Consider the following 23,311-nt stretch of genomic DNA (forward strand, 5'->3'; position numbering starts at 1 on the left):
TCGCGGTCAAGAGTTAAAAAGGGTAAGAAAATGAAGAGAGGAAAAAAGAGAAAAAAAGAAAAAAAAAGAAAAAAAAGACGGTTCTATATGTATATACATAATTTTTAAATTTTGAATTTCATATTTTATAATAATTTTAAATTATATCTATACATAACTTCTTAAATTTTAAATTTCATGTTTTACAATAATTCTACTGTTTTCGGTGATATATGTATATATATATATATATATATATATATGTATGTGATTATATAAATATGAAACATGGGGTGGAAAAAAGTAATTGAGTGTATTTAAATGAGCAAAAAAAAAGTTTTATTTTCCAAAAAAAAAAATTTTTTGGACCCAATTATAGCTGCCCCTTGTATGCTTTTTAAATGATATTTTTAAAAAAGTTTGAGAAACTACTTATTTTTAACTTAAAGAATTAAGAAGGAAATACTGTTAGCCAAATTTATTATTTATTTTAAATTTAGTTTGTTAGCAACTACTCATGATGATGATGATAATATTTTTTTTAAAATGGCATGAGAAAATCATTTATTAAATATATCAGTTTTATATTTGTTTAAATTTATTTAGTCTATCAATTATCTATATATATATATATATATATATATAAGTAGGAAAGTCGTATGTCACTTGTTAAGCTCTCATTAAAGTTTTTTCCGCCAAAATCACATAATATTAAAATATTTATAATTGTTTTTAATTTGTACCAAAACTTTAAAAAAAATAATTTATAATTTTAAAAATATTTATAATTAAAAATATTGATAATTTTAAAAATTAATGACATTTTTATATAAAAATATAGTTAAAATATAAATTTTAATTAATTGTAGATTGTTAGAAGGAATGTATAGCAATAATATGAAAAATATTTATAATTTAATTTCTAAATTAATTATAAATTATTAGATTGATTGCTAAATCTATAACATATTTACAATTTAGTTTATAAATTAATTATGATTTATTAAAAAAATAAATTATAAATAATATGTAGCGTGAAATCATCTTTTATATATTATTTTTATTGTGATGTTTTTTTATTAATTTATAGAAAAATAAATATTTTTATCACTTTAACTCCGCTTAACTAAAAAACAAAGGTAGAGAATCATTCATAGTAATAAAAAAATCTATAAATAATTTTTAAAATTTAAATTAAGTGTGTTGTTTTAAAAATTTGATGTAATAATATACTTAGTTAATTTTTTAAACAAAATTATCAAAATTATTAAATTATGTAAGTATAAATATTATTTTTAACATATGTTTCTCTCTCATGCATAGTTCGGGCCATAACATTAGTATATAAAAAAAATCATAACATTTTTATAAACTCAAATAATATCCTAACCATATTTATCATTTCAACTGCTAAATTAGATGGAATGACACTGTGCACAGTGACAGTCCTGACGGACCCTTGTTACCCGCTCCCTCACTCTGTCCCTCACCATCTCTCACTCATAGTTGTTCTCTCTATCTTTCGATCCTCTGTGAAAGGTCATATATTATTAATCTATAAATATTTATTTAGATTGTTGAATTGAGATTTAATGATTTGTTATTTTTAAATTAACAGTAATAGTAATATCATATTACATAGTTACAAGTATGATAAACAGTATTTAAATTATCTACTTATAAATAATACATAGTAAAAAGTAAAATATACCGTATTTAAATCTTAACAGTTCAATCAATTATTTACACAATAGTCAAACAAATCACAACCATTGAACCCTATTCTTATTAACATCTACAATTATAAAAACTAAAAATCAAACCAAACATGTTCCTGTCATGTGGATGTCTATAGACGTCCGCATAAACACTTTTCTATATATATATATATAGTTTAGGCTGAGTTAGCCGATAAGATGAGTTAAAAGTTAACAAATGACTTTATATTTATATATTCAAATATGTTTTATTTGCATATATTTTCGTACCAACATTAAAAATCATTTATATTCTTTTATATAACTATGTAATCGCACCCGTGTCTTTACAAGTATTCAATTTGAGATTATTATATGTTTATACTCATGTGATCAAAGATTCAAAATTATATTTTATTTCGTTTAGAAAAGCATTTATTTGTAACTCATTTGTTAGTTGAACTCACATAATATTTATTTATTTTAACCAAACACAATTAAAATTATAAATACAGAAAAAATATCTATACATATTTTGATAAAGTGGTCAAATTACTCATTGATTTTAAGTGTTTTAAATATTTATTCAAGTAGATATATTGGTTTGAGAATTTTTTTTATTTTTTTAATAAAATATAAACAAGTCACAAATCAATGGTTATAGATGAGTATGAAATTAATATCTCAATCCAATGTAATCTCATATTTTATGAGCTCGATACGGAGTAATCTCATATTTTAAGAGGTTTGTAGAATTTATTTATTTATTTACTTGCAATTACTAGACCATAAAAATAATAAATAAATAATATATAAGGTCTTGTTATTTCAGCCATAACAACCAGTATTACGTGTCACAAGACCTTCAACAACCACTGTTGCGTGTGCGGAGATCAAACGGTGCATAGCTGGATCCTGTTCAATACCAAACAGCAAATCCCACATCAATTCGTCAGCGACACAGAGATTGACACGTCCAACCAATTCACGTGACCAAGCACGCAACGGCTTTCCACGGTGGGTCCCAGATGCACCGTGGGGTACGTGTCATCCGTCCACTCGTTGACGGAGAGTACTATCTTGTTCCGCGGAGGAAATCCTCCTTCCTTTACCCCAGGATCGCTACGCCGCTGCTCCGTGGCTCGCAGCGTCCACTGCCGGAGCTCCCCCGCCCCGCGAATCCCCAAATTTCCAAATTTGAAATTTTGTGAGAATTTTTTTTTTTTCACTTTTTTTAATTTTTGAGAAAAAAAAAACTAGGGTTTCTCCTCTCCTCTTGGGAAGGAATCGTAACCTAATTAGGGTTTTAATTACTCAATTCGAGTTCGATTTCCTAAAATTATTTATTTATTTATTTAATTTTTTTTGTCGCCATGGGCTTTGATTCAGCTCGATAATCTTCGGAAATGGTGATGATCTCTGAGATCTCTAACAACGAGGAGGTGAAGCTGGACGAAGAGGATAGCCTGAAGAATTGCGATGGCCCTGGCGATCAAGAGCTTGAAGAAGCTCAGAAGAGCGAGGAGAAACCCGGGGAACCAGAGGAAATCCCCCCAGTTGGTCCGGGGGGCGAAACCCTCGATCAAACCCCAATTACTGTTGCTGTGTCTGATTCAGCCCTTCCCCCTCCTCCTCCTCCTCCACCGCTGCCACCGCCGCTGCCGCCATCGCTACCGCTACCGCCACCGGTGGCGGACCCTGGGTCAGCTGGCGGAAAGACGTTCTATAACGAGTATGCCCTGCGGGTCGCCTACATCATGCGAAATTACATCCATATGAGCCACATAAATGCTGCGACAGCCACTAGCAATGGCGCCGCTTCGGGAGGTGATTCACCTGTGGAGGGATGTGGGGCTGTCATGGAGGTCATACGAACGACCACGGGTAGGTGGGCTGTCGCGAGGTTTGTGGTTGAGCACACTCACACGCTCTCTCCGCCAGTAGACCCTGCTGGGACTCTCGCAGGGGTTATTCCGGTGGTGGGGATGGAGTTTGAGTCCATCTCAATGGCGAAGGCGCTTTACCAGACTTATAGTGAGAAGATGGGGTTTAAGTGCAAGACTGGGGCTGGCCGGAGGTCAAGGGATAACCGGACTTTGGTGATGCAGAGGTTTTATTGCTCGAAAGGAAGCTATCCACCCTCTAAGCGGCAGCAACCAGACCCTGAGGAGGTGGAACGAAAGCAGAGAATGATGCACATGCCATATAGAAAAATTGCTCCAAAACCATTGAAGGAAGGTGATTTGGTGGTGATTCCAGATGAGAGTCCAAAGGAAGGAACTTTGGTGGTGGAGGGCAATGACTGCTCAGCAGGGGAAGATGTGGGGCTGGTTGAGAAAGAAGGGGAAGTGGAGGAGAAGGACTCGGTGAAGAAGCCGGGGGAGAGGGAAGGTGATCATAAGAAGCATAAGGAGGGTGGAAAAGTGCCACTGGTGAGTAATCCTGGACAATCACGATTGTTGAGGGAGCTAGGCATTAGAGTGTCACGATACTCACATGAGGAGAGGAGGGATATCATTTCAAAGTACATGAAGAAGCGGAATGGCCGGCAGGCAGTAGATAGGTCTATTAAGGTAATTCACTGAAACTTTACACATCTCTTACTGAAAAATCTGAAATTCTCAGTGTATCTTGTTTGTATCTTGGAATGTGATATGTGGATTAGATATTCTGATACAGGGTGTTGAGCAGGCAAATTGAATTATGCTGGAGTAAATCACCAATAGTTGGTTTCTAAGTGTTTTATTATTATTATTATTATTATTATTATTATTATTATTATTATTATTATTATTATTATTATTATGTTGAAAGGGATACTCAATGATCTTGATTCTTTCAGATACCCTCAAGGCAAGCTCTTGCAGAAAGGCGGCAGCGTGGCATTGGTGGAAAATTTCTCAGTAAAGAAGAGTTGGAAACACAGGTATCTCTTATTCTCCCTGATGACTTGAACTCATTTTTTTCCATGCATGCTATAAATTGTTGAGAGAATATGCTGTGGTAATGTTTTTTTCAGTCATTTCATAATCACCCAGAAGACATTAAACCCCTGTTTGGGGTGGTTAAGCAAATGTTTTCAAGTTCTGAAGTATCAAACTTATTCATATTTATCATTCAAGGCATTGAGTAATCAGCCTTTCTTGTATCAGTTTCCATGTATTTTGTGAATGAGCTGCAAGATCACCAATTGTAAGGTTCTACATTGGACATGTTGTGACTAGTCAAAGGCCCAAAATTATCAGCTTGCTGTTGAAGAACAATTAAGTCTTTTATGGCTACCTTAAAAGTATGCTGATCCTTCTGGGTGATGCACTATGTGCTGATTCACAACACTGCAAATGCATAAGGATTTTTCTTGCTGCACTATTTTGCATTTTTGTAGGATTTCACTTGAGCTGTAGGACTTATCCTTTTCCCAGTAAGAACAGCCTCTAAAAGACCTGCCAGAAATTGAATACAAACAATATCCTTAATTACTGATAGAATCTCTGACTGGGGAGGATACTGGACGCAAATATTGAATAAGGAACCAAACCATCTGTCTTTGCTTAATGATATGGACAGCATTGTTTCTGCCACTCCCATGATAACGTGATAACTAACTGGTAACCTGAGTACTTCCACAGCTCTGGTGTTGTAAAGTAAAGATGGGGTGTGTTTGTATTCACATCTCTTATGCATCTTCATATTGTGAATGCTTCCATTTAACGCCTAATGGAGGGATACCGAAACACAGAAGAGCAAAAAAAAACTATTTGACAGAAAACTCCTGCTTTTTAATGCCATTGAGCAGGCATTATGATATGATTATTGATCTGTAACATGGAAGGCAAATATATGATATGTTATTATAAACCTACTAGTTTCATGGTATTTAATTGCTAGCATGCTTATTAACTAGATTTTACTTGTACAACAAACCAAAAAGAAAATAAGTTTGAAGTCAATTATATTTATTACGCATGGTGGGTACCTCTTACTTTTGTCCAACTCTGCATTCATGCATCAATAGCTTTGCTGTTGCTCTGGCATATTCTTGTGTGAGAATTCATATTGTGTTTGTGATTTAATAGTGCTGATCATATCTGAACTTGATAAGTTGTTGTAGCCTTCAAACAGGCTAGAAGAAACCACTGAAGATGAGGCAGAAGTTTCTGCCGAAGATATTGTAAAAGCTGGAGGTGTGCCTATTGTTGGCATGGTCTTTGATAATGAAGATAAAGCATATGAGTATTATGTTAATTATGCTGGTAATGTTGGATTCAGTGTCCGCAAAGGGTGGTGGGACAAATCTTCAAAAAACATTACTAGGTCAAGGGTGTATGTATGTTCACGAGAGGGCTTTCGTCCAAAAAATGTTGAGAATGAGGGGAAGAGATCTAGGCCTGAAACTAGAACTGGTTGTCCTGCTCGCATGGCTATTAAAATTACCTCCAGCAACAAATATCGTGTGACAGAGTTTGTGCCAGACCATAATCATCAGCTTGCTGCGCCTTTAGACATACAACTATTGAGGTCACAGAAGCTACCAGTTAAGGCTCAACCAGGTTGCGAAAGTTCTAATCTGATTCCTACTGGTTATAAGAATTATGTCCGGTCTAACCGAATGAAAGAGATGAGGAGGGGAGATGCTGGAGCAGTTTTGGCATATTTGCAAAAGATGAAAGGTGATAACCCATCCTTCTACTATGCCATCCAAGTTGATGAAGATGATCAAATGACCAATGTCTTTTGGGCAGATGCAAAATCTATAATGGACTATCACTACTTTGGTGATGTCGTATGTTTTGATACATCATATAAAATGAATGAATACGGCAGGCCCTTTGCACTGTTTCTTGGCGTAAATCATCACAAGCAAATTATAATTTTTGGTGCGGCATTGCTTTATGATGAAAGTGTAGAATCTTTTAAGTGGTTATTTGAGACTTTCAAGATGGCCATGTGTGGGAAAAATCCAAAAACAATATTGATGGAACAATGTGCTGCAGTGATGGATGCTGTAACTGCTGTTTGGCCAGGTACAGTGCAACGTCTTTGCCTATGGCACTTATATCAGAATGTTATCAAACTCCTAAATTATACTGTCCAGGATTCAGAAACTTTTGCACACGATTTCAGCCAATGTCTTTATGATTTTGAGGAGGAAGATGAGTTTGTTTCAGCATGGAATATGATGCTAGATAAGTACGATCTTAAAGGCAATGAATGGTTGGCGAAGCTATATGGTGAAAAGGAAAAATGGGCTTCAGTATATGGTCGAGGTGCATTTTGTGGTGACATGGAATATACACTTCGAGGTGAGAACTTGAAAGATGTGCTTAAAGAACATTTGAGCCTGGAGAAAGATCTATCTTCCTTCTTTAAGGAATATGAGAAATTATTGGATGAACGACGCAGTGCAGAAATAGAAGCTGATTATCATGCAAATCAGACTACACAAAGAATACCCCCTTTGCAGTTACTGTGGCAAACCGCCAGTGCTTACACACCGGCAGCATTTGACATGTTCAGAAGGGAGTTTGATCTGTTCATGAATTGTGTGGTTTTTATTCGTGTTGAAGTTGGTACATTATCTCAGTATGAAGTTACTGTCAGGGAGAAAACTAAAGGACACATTGTCAGATTTGACTCATCAAATGTGTCAGTCACATGCAGTTGTAACAAGTTCAAATATGTTGGGATACAATGTTGTCATGTGCTGAAGGTGTTAGATTTAAAGAACATCAAAGAGCTACCACCACAGTTCATTTTGAAGAGATGGAGAAAAGATGCAAAGGTTGAGAACATGCGAGAGAATCATGAATTTGGACTTGATGGTGACCTGAGCTCATCTGTATCACAACGATATAGCTCTTTGTGCCGCATATTATACAAAATTGCAGCGAGGGCTTCAGAAAATTCAGAAGCATTTGCATTAATGGTTAACCATTCAGATCAGGTACTTGAACAAGTGGAAACAATACTCCAAACAGCACTTGTGGAGAAAACTTTGCCACCCAACAACAGTAAGGCTCAACCACAAAAGGTTGTTGGAAGTGCAAATTTTTCCCATGATAATAATGAAAACCAGAGGATCAGTGGAAGAAAAAAGAAGGAAGGAGTGGTACGCCGAAGGCCCCATGGTGTACTTGAGCCAAGCAAAAGGCAAAAAGGGCAAAATGGTTGGCACCAATCATTTTAGATCTGTTTACTTATCTGTCATATGCTTATTATGGAAGGATTATTCATCTTTCAGAATAATTTGTTACTTTCTACGTGATTAATATCAGGTCAGTCTAATGAGCTGGAAACTTCAACAATAGATGTCGAACAACCTGTGACATTGGATAGCATTCCGTTGCAACCAAGGATACCTTCTAATCAGTTTCTTACATCGAGCCATTTTATGCAGGTCCGTATCCTCATGCAACAATAATTGATTATCTCATATTAGTTCTTTATGATTAAACCAATCCCCATATTTGCTTTTGTAACTTTGCCAGGCACCTTATGTTCCTGGTCATCATCAGTTTGGTCTTGGCACTACTCAAGGTTTTCACGCCATGACTCAATTTAATCAGGTGAATTGTCAAATTAGGTACATGTTCCATGAGGCTTTATTGGCAGAATGATTAAGATATATTCTTGTTTTTATTTCAGGATACTTCTGCAGTTGCTTTACAGCAACAACCATTCCATGGTGGAGCTCACTTAAATCAGGTAACCATGAAGTGAAGTGTAATTTTTTAAAGGGTGGTTTTAATGGGGAAAAAAACCTATCCAGACAGTTGGCTTGAACCTGCATTTTTCAATAGCAGGATTCAAGCCTCTCACAGATAGTACTCAGTGAATTAACAAAGGCAACTGATCTAATTGGCGTATCAGTTATGGTCAGTACATTCACTGTTTACAAAGTATATAAAATTATTTTTAAAACAATATTTTATTTCTAAAATTTTGTTTATTATCCATAGGTTTATGTAAAAAGAAAGGAGAGTAAAAATAAAATATATTTAAATAAAATGTTTCAAAGCAAAGCTCAGGGTAATATTAAAAAATTCAATAAAAAAGGTAGTTTTGGAACTTTACATTTTTTATTTCTTTAGATTTGTTTGCTTTCGGAATTGAAAGTCAGACAATTAATTTCACATGTATTTTTTTTTCATATTCCTTTTAAATCGTGTTACTAATTTAATTATCCTTGTACTGAATGCACACAGATTGTATAATAATTCATCCTACTTCTCCCATAACAGAGATAAGTAATTCCATTATGACTGAATTTGAACAAAAATTGCACAGTTGATTAGATTAAGAAATAATCTGACATGAGAAAATTTGAAGTTCTTGTAGCCATAAATCATATTCAAACTCTTATGTGTATTATTTTAATGGAGAACAATGGAGATGAAGCAATTAAACACCTGCGCTTCCTCTTCACAATTTAATCACAACTCATAAGTGGAATCTTTCTATTTTTCTTTAGCATGGACTTCAAATGATGCATTTGGGGGATGCTGATGTCTTGAATTTGGATCTACAGAAACTGACAAAAGCAAAGGCTAGTTTCTGGTGAATAATGTTGATGAGCAGATGTAGTAAGAAGTTAACTAAACTGAGAGTGTATCTTTAACGAGTGTTTAAATCACATGATAGAAAACTTTCATACTTACCAATGAGAAGTGCACCCAAGAGACAAATTAATTCCCACACGAGTGCAATAACTCCATTGTTTTTAGGTATACTACAAAATAGATCGACAAGGTGTTGTGGCCTGAGAGGCATTTGACAATGTTGGGTTCTGCCTCCTCGGCAAATGTCAGGTTCACCACCATAACACTTGGAAGAGGCCAAAATACTGTAGAAGTTTTGGTTGGAAATGTTCATCATAATATTTTTTGTGTGTGTGCGTGCGTGTGTGTATTGAAAGCTGTCCTTATTTCAAATGATGTAGAAAGGTAGTTTTGTCTCAAACTAAAATTTGAAATCGTTGTTGATGATTTTTAATCTTCGTTAATGTTTTACCCATTAGATTATTTATTTACTTTGAACTTCACTAATTTGATGACTCCAGACTGCTGTTCAGCCTTTCCCAACTCCTGACATGCACTCCCTGCAATTTGTGGCCGGCAATCCTCAGTTGGACCACCAGACCGGTGACCAAGGGCATTGTGCTGTTCCAGTTTGGGATTTCCTTTGATGTAAGTGCTGTATTTACCTAAAATCATGTGAACAGGCAAAATCAAAGTTTTTTACCCTTTTTTTTGTACAGTTCTTACCTCTGGTTCCCTGATCAGTGTGTTGGAATGTGAATTATGAAGCCTTTTCCATTATTCATGGTTCCCTTGGGAGATCACTTAGCCTGTTTTAGTTTAATAGGAGGCTTGGATTTGCAAATTGCTCAGAGGTCCACACTGTTATATGTTCGTCACTCCGATGCGGATTTGTCATGACTATGAGAAAGCCTGTTTATAAGGGATCCCCGTGCCAGGCACATCTACAATCCCAAGTTCTGTAGCCAGTAAAGTTCAGTATAGCAAATAATGTACATACAGGTGTGAGAGATTGCTGATGATTCAACTAAATAGAACTAAGTGTACAGGGCAATGGGTTTGCGAGGGCTGTAAAACTGCATAAATTTTGCACTACATTGTAACATATTTTGGCAGATGTAATTTTCTGGTTTTCATTTGTGTTGTGCTCCTGTTGTTTTCCTAATAATGCGAGTGATTATACTAAACGTTTTCACAGATTATCAACTTAATGTCTCTTTTTATCATATCAGTTTCAATTTGCTTGTATGTGATGTTGCGTTGACTAGCTGTTTACATTCATTTGGCGGAGGGTTTCAATTTCTAATGAAATTTTGCAGGACATAATTGGGTTATTTCCTAAGATAATTTATTCAACAATTAACTGGAGTTTTTGTAACAATTTCAATAAATCCACAATAACAAATCAATGTGAGATACTCTCCAAGTTCAACAAACTCGAATAATTCCTCTCAAGTAACATGCAATTTCGTTAAATAGACTTTAAAAAGCATGTCAAAGTGTATGAAGCAAAAAGTAAAAAATCAGGAATACAGAGCATGAATAACAAGATATGGATGAAAGGATGAGGAACTAGTTGTCATGTGCAATGGCAACGCAGAGGTATAGACACACCCTGAGGTTTCCGTTTTTCCCGGATGATTGCTTCTCTAATCATAGGCACCTTTTGATGAATCTTTCTCCAAATGTAGTTCACAGCTCCTTCAGAAGGTACAGCTCCAATACCACCTGGACTGCCATTATCATATTCAAATATCGGCTGAACTTGAGCCAAATTCTGGCGTAGCATCTCCTTTTCTGCCTTAGATATGTTCTTCAAATAATTTACCAGCCATTTTGGTACCAAGGCATTGTTGACGGAAACAAAAAGGGAAAACTTAGAGTAATCCACCATTCCTTCAAATGGTAGCTCAATGCTATCACTAACAATGACTGGTATGCAGAGACTTGAAATGGCATCAAAAAGGCGACATGAGGTTGGTGTGTCTCCTGCCGGATGCAGGCAGAATTCTGAGTTTCGCATTCCTTGTATGGACTGTTCACGGCCAGTTACATTGGGGAAACCTTCTTCCATAATCACATCTGACTCATTAACCAGCAGATCCCACAATTTTTCACGAACTTGCCCTCCCTGCAACGTTCAGAGGAGAAGAAGGTCCAAATTTATTGAAAACTTTAATAATGTACGGAAAATGTAACACAAAATTATCTTGGCTTCACTGCTTAGATAAAATTGCCTGTCTCCTGGTTTAACAGATCTGTTTGACAAAATTAAGGCATAGGCTGAATTAGAGACATAAAACTAACCCGATGTCTGTGTTTAGCCCCTTTGAAGTAGAGAAGGGTGTGCCTATGCTTATCATCAGATAAATGAAGCCTTGGGAGCATATGAGTGTAAGGCACAATCACATCTTTGAGTAATGACACTTGAGTGTGTTGAACCATATGTGAAGAGTTACCACCAGATGTTTTAGAGTCAATCTTATACCATCCGCCAAAGTCAACCACCAGAAGAATGGCAGGAGCTATCGCAGCTCTAACATGCCACATTGCAACTGGGTCTGTCAAAGAATGCTTCAAGTTTAAACACAACCTGACATTCCAGAGGCTGAAGTATAAGCAGCTATAAAACAGACCCAATATCAAATTGCAACACCCATAAACATCAAATAACAACTTTTATTTCACAATAAAAATAATAATAAAAAAAAAACAAACAAATGTTTGAGATCCATAATTGTATTATCAACTTTGAATTTGAAAATTTATCATTCAGCTTAATGACCAGTGCTACCTTCAATCACATCCCTAAACTCAGGAAGAAATTCTAGCATAGCATGGTTGACTAAAATCAGAAAAGAAGGCAGATTTAACTAGCAATGACATCTAGTTATTTTTTTCTTAGTACTAAAGAAGGGTTGGTTGATGGACAAAGCAAACTAAAAGCAGACAAGTGATAGTCAAGTTGGACCCATATGGATATAAATTCCATTAGGTGTGTGTAAGCATTCCTATCCTATTTTACATATTTGGTTATGTTTTTTGGTAGAAAAAATATGCTCTACTGGTATTGATATTCACTTTTTGATTACCCAAATTAATTCTCATACTAAACTCAGGTGAACATCACACAAGACCATGCATATTGAACCCTAAACCTAAGAGGATATACAGATACTAGCACTCAATCAATGGCAATGATCCATGAAGACAAACTCTTAGAGACACAAACTCACAAACCATCAAACATAAAGGAAAATAGCTCACTGAAACCATTTAATATCTTCTATCAAAAAAGTTCAATAAGATAGTACATCACTAGAAATTATAAAGCACACACAGGATCCATACTATTTAGTGAAGAAAACTCGAGCATTGGCCAATTGAAACAAGACGTAAAGAAACAGTTCTAAGAAAATCAAATATGCCATAATTAAAACAAAAGACAACTTTAATTCCATATAAATATGCTAATAAAACACACCTTTACTATCGTAACAACCAAAGAACCATAAAGAAACACGACCTCAAGATCACACATTTATCATCGTAAACATCCAAAGAAACTCGATCATTCATCAATGAAGAGACATCCAAGTCTATGAGATCTAAAAGCGATCTAAAAATGACACATTTTTAAGAACAAGATCCATACCAGTCAAGACGAAGACATGATCCCGACCCCCCGACCTCTTCCAAGCATCCGAAGCCCTGACCCTTTCCACTACCTCCTTCTGCCTCTCATAATCTCTATTCCCCTCCTTCTTCCCAAATCCCCCTTTCCTCCCCCACCCCAGCTCCATCTCCGCGCTCAGCGTCGCGAAGAACGGAACAAAAACCACATCAGCCTTCTCCAAATCAAACACACGCTCAGCCACAGACGCCGCCGACCTCACTTCTGCCGGCGTCTCGAGGTCGCCGAGCAGCCAGTACTCCGCACTATACTGTTTAATGAGAGGATTCTCAGGGTACAGGAGGGGTCTCCGGGTGGAGAGATGACGGCGTAGGAGTGGATCAGGATCGGAGGAGGAAATGCGAGAGTCAGCGGAGGAGAGGGACCAATACACGTCGAGAAGGCCATAGTTGAAGGAGCGTGGGAGGTCGGCAACAAGCACCTTGAGCCGGGGCTGCATGGAAGTGAGGCGGAGATTAGGGTTATGGTTCCTAGGGTTTTGGGAGGAGATGAGGTAGAGAGAGAGAAGAGAGAGGAAGGAGAAGCAGAGGAGCAGCGGGATGGAGCTCTTCATCGCCGATCTTCGCGATTGCTCGTGGCCAAGCTGTATACAGAGCTGTTCTTATAAGGAAAATGAGACCCTTTCAAAATTGTAATAAATGTTTTTTTTTTAATTATTTATATTAAATTATAAATTATATAATAAAATAAAAAAAAATCATCATCTATCAATTAAGTAAGATAACTTTTATAATTTAAAAAAACAATTAAAATTTTTAAATTATAATTATATAGATACGAATCATAGGATCATATAAATAATATTAAATAAAAAATTTAAATATAATTATTTATAAAAAAAAAACATAAATGGTGATGCGTTAGAAAATTGTGGGGATTATTATAAGTGTTGTAGATAAAAAAAAAAATTTTAAAAATAAATTATATGAATAGAATTGTAGGACGATATTAAATAAAAATTTAAAATATAATTTTTTAAAAAAACGATGCTTTAGAAAATTGTGGGTTATAAGGCCAAATTTATTGGAGATTAATATTATCATAAATTAAGTTTTATAGTTTAAAATAAAATTTAAAAATTTTCAAGATAATTATATAAATAGGATTATATGATGATATTAAATAAAATTTTTTTATTATAATTTAAGAAATATAAACTATATTAAAACATCAAATTTGTTGCACATTATATTATCATAAATTAAATTTTATAGTTAAAATAAAGTTAAAATCATCATGATAGATAATTATGTGAATAAGATAATACTAAGAATTTTAAATATAATTTTTAAAACATTATATATGAATTATGGGATTTGGGAAATTGTGGGGCTTTAGGAATAGGCCTTGGTCATCTATACCTAGGGCCGTTGGGCCGACCCTAGTTGTATATATATATGTATACTTATATATCTTTAGTCATTTTTGGATGTTCATAAATTATAAAAAGTGAAAAAAACAGGACGAGGGCAAGCTATTGATTGCCATCCAATAATTCCAAGGATGTTTTTAACTATGTTGTCTTGGGATATGTATGTATTGAAAATGCAGATTTTTTTTGTTTGATGAGAGCGATAAGTGCTGTTAAATAACAAGTACAAAAGTATACCAATTACAATAACTTATAGATCTTCTAGAGTGCACTATAGGTGACTTGAATATCTCTACCAACCATACAACTTTGAAGCGGAGCGGTACACCACCTCCTGGAGTGCACCATAGGTAACTTGAATACCCCTACGGCCATACAACGTTTTATTTATTTATTTATTTAACTTTTATAATAATTTAAAAAAATCAAAAAAATGTTTGAGAAATATTTAAAATGATATTGTTAAATTAAATAAATATTAAAATAATATCTCTTTTAAAAACATTTTTTAAAGCAACCTTGTTTATCTCAAACTCAATCGCTAGATTCGCTAATACAATATATATATATATATATATATATAAGTAACTTATACCGTTGCAATCTTTCCAAACAAAAAATTTTCCGGGTTTTTAAAGTACTAATCTCATAGTTTTAAAAGCTCATTCTATAAATCAAACCATGTCTAGAATTAATTAATTAATTAATTAATTAATTAATTGACAATATGAACAAGTTACCCATATATACTTTTTAATACTTCATTTCAATAAAAACCTTTTTTAATAAAAACTTAAGCTATTGTGTTGATTAATAAAAAACTTTTTAAATTATTTTTTCTTATAGAATTAGAATTTTTTAGTTTTCCTTTTCTTTTTAAACCTTTTTAAGGTAATGTGTTGTTTAAGAGCGTTAATATTCAATACAAATACTATCATATTTCTTTATCACAGTTGCTTTTCTTTAAGAAAAAAAATTAGATTATCAAACTTTAAAATTCTTAATGAAAAGAATAAACACCAATATCCTTTTAATATTAACTAATCTAAACTTTAGTAGAGTGTGTAAGAACCTATATCATATTTAATTTGCAGATATATAAATTTAATGAAACAAGAACAAAACTTAGAGAAGTAAACATTATGATCAAAAGGAAGTATAATTATAAAACAAAGAACTTTGAAAAGAAAGCGAATAATATACATCAGGTAAAATGAAGCGCAAAAAGCCAGGATCACATGGACTAATGCATAGAGGATAACATGGAAATGTGTTAAAAGAGGTATAATGTTACTTTAGTAAATATTTTAGAAAAAAATATATTTTTATAATTATTTAACTTAATAATTTTATTTTAAAAGTTTCTTACATCCTTTGATTATCAATTTTAAGATCTAATATTAATTATTATATTGTAAATACGGGTTAATAATTTATAAAAAAAATATTTATTTAGTCATATTTGGGATACTTGTAATAGACCATTTTTTCATGGGAATGAGGAAAGATTAAAAATATAAATCTAGCTATGGTTGAAGGAATTCGTAAATAAGATTTAAAATTTAATGTTTAGTTAAGAGATAATGAATGTAGTTTTTTTTTTTAATAAAATAGATAAATCATATATTTATTAAAGAAAAAGAAACAGATTTATTAAAGTGAATGTAGGCTGTGTTTGATTGCCCTTTTTTTTCCCTGGAAAAATTTCCTATGGGCTAAATAGGCTGTTTTTTTGCCAAAATATTCGGTGAAAATTTTTTCCACAATCTCTATCACATGACTCTATTTTCCCTCAAATAAATGGAAAATTTTTTCTGTTTCCACCCTGGGAAAAGTTTTTCAGAGAAAACGTAAGAGCTATGTGAAAAAATAACGTGCGACTGAAATGTTTAAAATAATTTTTCTTTTAAAAATTTAAAAGAAAAGTTTTCCTTTTCTTTTAAATTGTTTTTAAAAAAGATAAATTATATAACTTGATAATATTTTAAATAAATTTATCCAGATGTGAACAAATCCTACGGCGTTTTGATGGTAAGATTCAATTCGACGTGTTGTTTATAATTTTAAAATAAATTTTCTTTTAAAATTAAAAAAAAAGTTTTTTTTTCTTTTAATTTTTTTTCAAAAAAAATATAAATTATATTACTTGATAATATTTTAAATAAATTTATCGTGAACAAATCCCGTGGAGATTTAATTCCATGTAGCGTTATTTATAATTTTAATAATTTTTTAAAAAAATTCCATGAAAAATATGACTTTTTCCAAGGAAAATTGATGCAATCAAACAACAAATGAGGTTTTTTTCCATGGAAAATGTTTCATTTTCCGTGGAAAAATAAGCGCAATTAAACAACAAAATCTAAATTTTCCATTGAATTTTTTTGATTTTTTTAGCTAGAAATAATGCCAATCAAACGACTATTTTTTTCATTTTCAAAGTAAAATTTTTCCAGAAAAAATATTCCATAGAAAAATTTTCTTTTCCAGCTATTTTCCATGTTGTCAATCAAACACAGCCGTTAGCCTTTTTTTTTTTTTCCGGTCAACGAATTAGATTTTAGAAATGATAGTCATTTAACATTATAACTTAAAAAAAATTCATTTAACAACCTTGAGAAAAATATCAATCATTGAAAAGGCAATTATATGACACAAGAGTGTAAAAGGGAAGACGTGAGTTTGAATTTTTCCCCGATAGTATTGTTTTTGTACTGTTTACTGTGTTTATCAATACTGTTTACGAGCTCAGGTGTGTGGATCCCCTATGGGAGCAATTGTAGAATTGCAAAAGTAAGGAGATTTTCTTAGAAGATCAGTAAATCACCGTGATTGATGCATCTCCAAACCTATCTGTAGCTTATTCAGAAAATATATATATATATATATATATAGTTGGTGGAAGATCTTGTTTTTGTTTGTTCCCATGGAGCTAAAGTCCACTGAATGGACAACTCGTTCATAGTTAATTGAAAGGAGGATGAGCATTGTATGAATTAGAAAGTTCCACGTTTCAAATAATTAAAAAAAAGAAATAAAGAATGAGTCAAAAATTAAAATTATCTACATTGGCCTAATTTCTTATGGTACGATAACAATGATAGCAATATTGCAAATAATAATAAAAAAATTAAATCCAAATCTAGTTAAAAATTTTCAAATCTAAACCCGTCACAAACCCGTTTATAATCTTTATCTAAATTCCCAAACTTATCCATGATTAATCACTATACCTATCTTGAACTTTCAGTTAAATGTTTTGATTAGCAAAAAAAAATTATAAAAATATTAAAAACAAAAAGCTTAAGTTTCGAGTTAGTTGAGGTGTTACCATATATAGGAAAGATTGAAATCATTGAGATGTCATCACATGCTCGATGAAAAGATATATTTGCTTCTTAACTTTAAAAAATTACAGTTAAATAATTTCAAGTAATTATATAGAAATAAAAAAAATTGTTTAAATTATGGTAATAAACTAATAATTCCAATTATATATATATATATATATGGATATATTTAAGTATATTAACATATATTTGAGTTCAAGTTTCCAATACTTAAGGGTCAAATTTCAAAACTCATCTTAAATTTTAATAATTTTTTTTTTAAAAAAAGGGGTCATATTAGAGTTTGGTAAACCAGATACTTACCAAACTAGATAAGGTTACAACCCTAAGTTATTTATTAAGACAAAGATGGAAGGTGTGATTGATATCTATGTAGTTTCTTTAATCTTTTTTTAAAAGCTCATACATTTTTTAATCTCTTTCTATTTTTAAGGAACATGACTTATCAATTTTAATAAAATATTATCATCAACTTGCTTTAAAAAAAATCAAGATGTTAGGCTTATAAAATTAATCTAGATTTGGGTATTTTTTTAAAAAAAAATTCTCACTCACTCAGAATAAAAACTATACGGTAAATTTTACACAACGGCTTACTATTTCTCACTCTTTTAATTGCTAGATATGAACCGAACATATTATTTATGTCTAATTTAACCCAAAAAACTCAAAATAATGGGACAATAGACTCAAACTAATATATATATATATATATATATGTAAATCAATATTCTATAAATTAACGAATATGGAGATTATTAGTTACTCTAATATGTACCACTGCAAAAACTTAAAAAATTTCAGTCCTTACATGCGCTCACAACATTAATTAGAACTTCGATCTCTTCGTCATCTGAGGCACAATTTGTTATAGAAACAAAATCAAGTAGAGTCAGGTGTTGAGATGGTGAGCTCTAAATTTACATGTTCCATCTCAAGATCATTCCTGCAGTAAATAGAATTACTGCTTTTTTTTCTTGACATATGAATCTCTTTATTTGTTTCTGATTCTGTGCTTGATCCTCCATCACTGGCTCCTTCAAATTCAGCATGTTTTTGATATAATGATGATAATGTCAATTCACATTGTTCATCCTCTCTCTTACTTATCTGAGTTTCTCTTTTGCTCTTCTTGTTTGATGTTGTCCAATAATCTCTCAAAACTTGCTCAATTGTTGATCTGTTAATTGAACATATATATTTAATTCTATATCATCAAAACTTTAATCTTAAACATACATGAAACAGTAATAATGCTAGTGTCTTAATTTGATCATCAAAAACTTACATCTGTGACAGTGAGTATTCAAGATTGGATGCGGAGACAATGTTAGGATCTTCAGAATGAGATTTTGTGTTGTAAGTGTTGGAATTGCATGGCTGCATAGTCTTGAGCTTGTTCAAGTCTTCAGCAGATAAGAAAATATTGATGTTTGATTGATGACTGCTCATGCTTCTGTACATCTGCCATAAATCAAAGAATTATAAGGAAATCTTTCTAATCAGTGCAAGGAAATAGAGGGCAGACAATGAGTTGATATTTACTGATGGTGTGTCTCTTTCTCCCTCACACATTCACTCTGAGATATTAATACAGTTCATAAAATTTCCAGAAAAGTGAAGTTCTTAGTTTGAAGCTTTGCTTAAAATGTGGAAGAATCTCAAGTACTGAGAACAGACACATCACTGTTTGTCAGTTCACATGGCTTTGTCATTGAATTTCAGATATAAAGACTTTTGAATTGAAGTTTACTTCTCAGAGAAAATAAAACCTTTTCACAATCTAATGCTGTCAAAATGTATACAGATTTAATTTAATATTTACTTCAGTGGTGAAGAACAAAACAAACAGCTTGATCATATATATTATTTATTTATAAGATTGATGAAGATGATATATGTACAAGTTACAGTTACGTAAGAGTATTAATTATTAAATACTAAATATATACACACATATATACAATTCACTTATCAGAATCATAATAAAGAGTGAAAGTACCTGAAGATGGCTTTTGACATGAGATATGCTGAGTCCCTTCACACCCATCAATTGAAGAATACGTTTAGGAGTTGCTTCTGCACATCCAGGTACAACATATATAGAATTCAGAATAACAATCTTTTATTGCATTCATATTAATCTTGTAATATATAGTTGGTTGTTCTAACTTCTAATCAAGATCAAGTACTCTCAAACTGGAAACATTAACTTAGTTTAATTTCTCTAATTTTCTTTCAAATTAAATTCTTTTTATTCAACATACATATATATGCCATGCAAAACCAAAGAAAATAAATTAAGTTGCAGAAATCCGATACAAATTAATTTTTGATATTCTTCTGCAAGAAAATTAAACTTCAAGTGCATGTTGCACTTGTTAGAATTCTTGCAGAAACAGTTTAATTATATGAATGATCAAAACTAGAGTACTACTTTATAAAAAAGAAAGAAAACTTGTTATCATGATCATCATCATCTTGATAAATAAAGAACTTACTGTTTTGTCCTCCGAGGCAATTGATGGCTTCGACGAAGCAACGATGAAGGTCCTCGGTCCAGCGTATGCGTGGCGCATCTGATCTATTATATTGCCTGACTCCTCTTCTACCAGTGGTTGCCATCTTTTGCCTCTTTTAGCTAGGGTTTCTTGATATATAGCTAGCTAGATATTAAAAGTCGACCTTGAAAGACTTGGAAGGCTTTCCTTTAACACCACCAAAGCTAAAGAAGGCCTTCATCTTCTTCCACTCTTTAAATGAGTGTGATATTTGGCTTTTCTGACCAAGTCCAGTCAAAACATGCTCACTTCCCTCCTAAAGGTTGAACAAAACCCTAAATTTGAGACACACCTTTGGAAAAGTAGGGTTGTCCTTCATTTTGTGCCACCTTACAAGTTTGAGAAAAATAATAATTAATGCTGGCTAGCAGCTTTGGTATCTTAGTTCAGAAAGGACCAGTTTAAAAAGACAAAGTAAAATAAAATAAATCAACCTTCTTACTTGTACCTAAAGGAACAACAACACTACCAAAACCAACATGCCATGTTGTTGTTTTCTTTTTCTTTCTTTTTTATAACTGTTCTTTCCTGCATGCATTAAACTCTTGTGTCCAAATGCGCTGATCAATGGTAAAACTAAATATCCATATATATATATATATATATATATTATCCAAATCATACACTATAATTTGTACTTGAAATTAACCTCATTGATATTTCTCAAAACTATACTGCATGTGAGAAATAAGATAAAATCTTGTATGTTTTTAGTACAGCGAGGACATGTATGACTGAGAGAAGCATCTCACAGACAGAACATCTTTCTTGAAAGTTTTGTGGCTCATCTGAATACCTTTTTAGTGTGGAATGTTGAATTCAAAGATCCTTTTAAAACTTTTTCTCTTTATTAATATTATTATTATTATTTATTTTGTTGATTTTTCCAGCAAGACAAACAGGTTCACCATCTTTCTACTTCACAGAAAGGAAAATGTCTTCTTGAAATTCAAACATCAAGCTCAATCATACATATAATCATATAATTAATCAACCTTCATGTGTTTCATGTGTGTGCATGCATATATTCTCCTTTTTGCATTTAATTTCCAAATTCCACTGTCTCACTTATTTTGAAACTTTTTGTATATAAATTGGTTTTGAATACCTCCAAGAAAGATAACAAACAAAAGCAGAAGGCAATTACATATACCAACACGTCTAAGATGAAGCTGAGTCTATCTTTTAATTAATTGTCTTGTTATATATATATATATATATATATATATGATAGCATGCATATAATTAATTAAGCTCTCTAAACATAGAATTAAATTTTTTTTTTTAGTTGGATATATAAATCACACAATTTAATTAAAACATAACATTAAATTAGGCTGACATGCAGAATATATATTATAAGACGTGTCACTTTTGCACACCAAATTAAATACTTAGCCGCAAGTTCGTATACGTACAGTTGTCTACGTGGATCATTTTGAAAGGTTCTTACCATAAGAATATCTTTGCTTTGATGTGATAGCTAACATATAAAGTTATTAAAATACAAACCTTTACAGATTAATCTAATAGAAAATTACTTGTACATCTCTATAAATTAAAATGGGTAATTGCTAGTAAAAAGCATATTTGCTTCTTATTCTTTTATAAATTGTTATAATTAATTATATTTGAAAGTCAACTAATAAATTCTTTGAAAGTATAAATTGAATTTTTTTCCTTTTTGCCTTTTTTCCATTTCCCCAAATGCATGAAGATAAGATAATAATTGATAGTTTATTTTTTTTCCTAATTTTTTTTCATTGACTTTTGATCAAGAAGTATATAAACAAATTTTGCAAAAAGTACACAAGTAAAAATCCCTAAATCTAATTATAAATATTACTAATTTTGGAAGTACAAATACAACTGGATATTGTGATAATCAATTGATAGTCTGACACTAACTCTATTTTTTTAGGGTCTTTGAACACTCAGTTTTTTAAAAGTCAAGAACTCTAAAAGCAGGACATTTAGAGCCCAATTAACCCAAAACTTTATACACCGCTAATTATCTTTCCAAGTTTTGGACTTATATGACCAAAGTCTCACGTTTGGAACACGTTAGTTTATCTCTTACGAGGGGCCCAAAGGAATGGTAGGAGAATGAGAAAATCAAACCCTAAAATTAGAGCACTCTTAAGTCAAGTGATGGGACTTTACTATAGGCACCTTAAAGAAAGGAAAATTAATTATCTAATTATTTAATTCTTGTTTTCACTTTCAAGACGGTGCCGACCATGAGACCTACAGCACCTTTTCATTGCGTGTCTCAAACTAACACATTAACACATTAATGCCATGGAAAAATGAGGTGCTATCTTAGAAATTTTACTCATATGGCCGGATCAATACTTTGAGCAATCTTGTTCACACTAAGCTTATCTAAATCATGTGTGTGTGTTTTTTTCTTTTTTTTCCCTTTTTTATTTAGATGTTTATTTATTTGGTAAATGTGAATTCCACTTTCAAAATACAAGTCCTTATCCATCACCTAAATATAGATCGGTGGAAAGGAAAAAATTTTTTAAAAAAGGAGAGTTTGATTTGATTGTTGTGGCCTACATTAATCATGACATAATCATAGAGAGGTTTTGTAAGAAAAACGTGGACAATGGAAAAATCAATAAAATAAAATAAAGTTATTAAAAGTTGTTTGGATTTTGATTGATGAACTAACCCCCTCCAAAGATTCCATGTGAGGATTTCAATGTATGGTGCACATTCCACTCATTCTTTATGAATGAAGAAAACTAAGAAATTTCCTTTTTTTTCTACTACCAATCACTCAAAATAAATAATATTTAATCATTGGAGGTTGAATTTTGTTTTACTTTTTTATTTTTCGAAATATAGGAAGAAGTTAAAGATGTTGGAAGGTTGTTTGTTCTATATATCTTTTTCTCTCGGAAGAGAATATATGTTTTCCACCTTTGAATCTATAAAGTGAAATTAAATTAAGTTATCATCAAAGGGATTAGTTTAATTTAATTAGAAGAAGTATCTGTCTAACAAGAATTCCTCATTCTTTTCTACATTCCAATAGACAAGAAGTGCAAGACATATATATATACATATATATGTGGATGAGAAAAATATTAAATATTCGATTTTTTTTTT

The 23,311-nt window shown here is 32.3% G+C and overlaps 3 protein-coding genes across 5 annotated transcripts; 1 reads left to right on the forward strand and 2 right to left on the reverse strand.

Moving 5' to 3' along the window:
* Window positions 1-2,771: 2,771 nt before the first annotated feature.
* LOC120283757 (protein FAR1-RELATED SEQUENCE 12-like) lies at window positions 2,772-10,440 on the forward strand. Of its 3 annotated transcripts, none has more exons than XM_039290486.1 (10): window positions 2,772-2,883; window positions 3,066-4,249; window positions 4,519-4,602; window positions 5,788-7,843; window positions 7,952-8,073; window positions 8,165-8,242; window positions 8,322-8,381; window positions 8,480-8,551; window positions 9,736-9,862; window positions 9,934-10,440. In XM_039290486.1, the coding sequence occupies exons 2-9, from the start codon at window positions 3,083-3,085 to the stop codon at window positions 9,859-9,861; spliced, it is 3,765 nt and encodes a 1,254-aa protein (XP_039146420.1). In that variant the 5' UTR covers window positions 2,772-2,883; window positions 3,066-3,082; the 3' UTR covers window position 9,862; window positions 9,934-10,440. The 3 variants fall into 3 exon arrangements, with proteins under 3 accessions (XP_039146420.1, XP_039146421.1, XP_039146422.1); XM_039290487.1 differs by having other exon boundaries at window positions 10,041-10,440; XM_039290488.1 differs by lacking the exon at window positions 8,480-8,551 and having other exon boundaries at window positions 9,934-10,350.
* A 179-nt stretch (window positions 10,441-10,619) lies between these two features.
* On the reverse strand, window positions 10,620-13,508 carry LOC120283467 (probable arabinosyltransferase ARAD1). The gene is made up of 3 exons (XM_039290161.1): window positions 12,870-13,508; window positions 11,522-11,775; window positions 10,620-11,345 (listed from the first exon to the last, which is right to left on the reverse strand). Exons 1-3 carry the CDS (start codon window positions 13,459-13,461, stop codon window positions 10,794-10,796), a joined length of 1,398 nt encoding a protein of 465 aa, XP_039146095.1. The 5' UTR covers window positions 13,462-13,508; the 3' UTR covers window positions 10,620-10,793.
* A 4,872-nt stretch (window positions 13,509-18,380) lies between these two features.
* On the reverse strand, window positions 18,381-20,489 carry LOC120250241 (myb family transcription factor MPH1-like). The gene is made up of 4 exons (XM_039259034.1): window positions 20,132-20,489; window positions 19,633-19,709; window positions 18,919-19,094; window positions 18,381-18,810 (listed from the first exon to the last, which is right to left on the reverse strand). The coding sequence occupies exons 1-4, from the start codon at window positions 20,253-20,255 to the stop codon at window positions 18,513-18,515; spliced, it is 675 nt and encodes a 224-aa protein (XP_039114968.1). The 5' UTR covers window positions 20,256-20,489; the 3' UTR covers window positions 18,381-18,512.
* Window positions 20,490-23,311: the final 2,822 nt, after the last annotated feature.

This window comes from Dioscorea cayenensis, chromosome 19 (genome assembly GCF_009730915.1).
Source record: "Dioscorea cayenensis subsp. rotundata cultivar TDr96_F1 chromosome 19, TDr96_F1_v2_PseudoChromosome.rev07_lg8_w22 25.fasta, whole genome shotgun sequence".
NCBI classification, from domain to species: Eukaryota; Viridiplantae; Streptophyta; class Magnoliopsida; order Dioscoreales; family Dioscoreaceae; genus Dioscorea; species Dioscorea cayenensis.

Bases quoted from the DNA above. Each gene is read 5' to 3' on its own strand.
- LOC120250241 (XM_039259034.1), bottom strand. From the start codon at position 20,255: ATGGCAACCACTGGTAGAAGAGGAGTCAGGCAATATAATAGATCAGAT. The intron at 19,710-20,131 runs GTAAGTTCTTTA...CTGGATGTGCAG, and splicing joins TTGCCTCGGAGGACAAAACA to AAGCAACTCCTAAACGTATT. The intron at 18,811-18,918 runs GTAAGTTTTTGA...TTCAATTAACAG, and splicing joins GAATACTCACTGTCACAGAT to ATCAACAATTGAGCAAGTTT.
- LOC120283757 (XM_039290486.1), top strand. From the start codon at position 3,083: ATGGTGATGATCTCTGAGATCTCTAACAACGAGGAGGTGAAGCTGGAC. The intron at 8,074-8,164 runs GTCCGTATCCTC...TAACTTTGCCAG, and splicing joins CATCGAGCCATTTTATGCAG to GCACCTTATGTTCCTGGTCA. The intron at 8,552-9,735 runs GTCAGTACATTC...TGATGACTCCAG, and splicing joins TAATTGGCGTATCAGTTATG to ACTGCTGTTCAGCCTTTCCC.
- LOC120283467 (XM_039290161.1), bottom strand. From the start codon at position 13,461: ATGAAGAGCTCCATCCCGCTGCTCCTCTGCTTCTCCTTCCTCTCTCTT. The intron at 11,776-12,869 runs GTATGGATCTTG...ATTCTTTGACAG, and splicing joins TCATGTCTTCGTCTTGACTG to ACCCAGTTGCAATGTGGCAT. The intron at 11,346-11,521 runs GTTAGTTTTATG...TGAACGTTGCAG, and splicing joins GGGCTAAACACAGACATCGG to GGAGGGCAAGTTCGTGAAAA.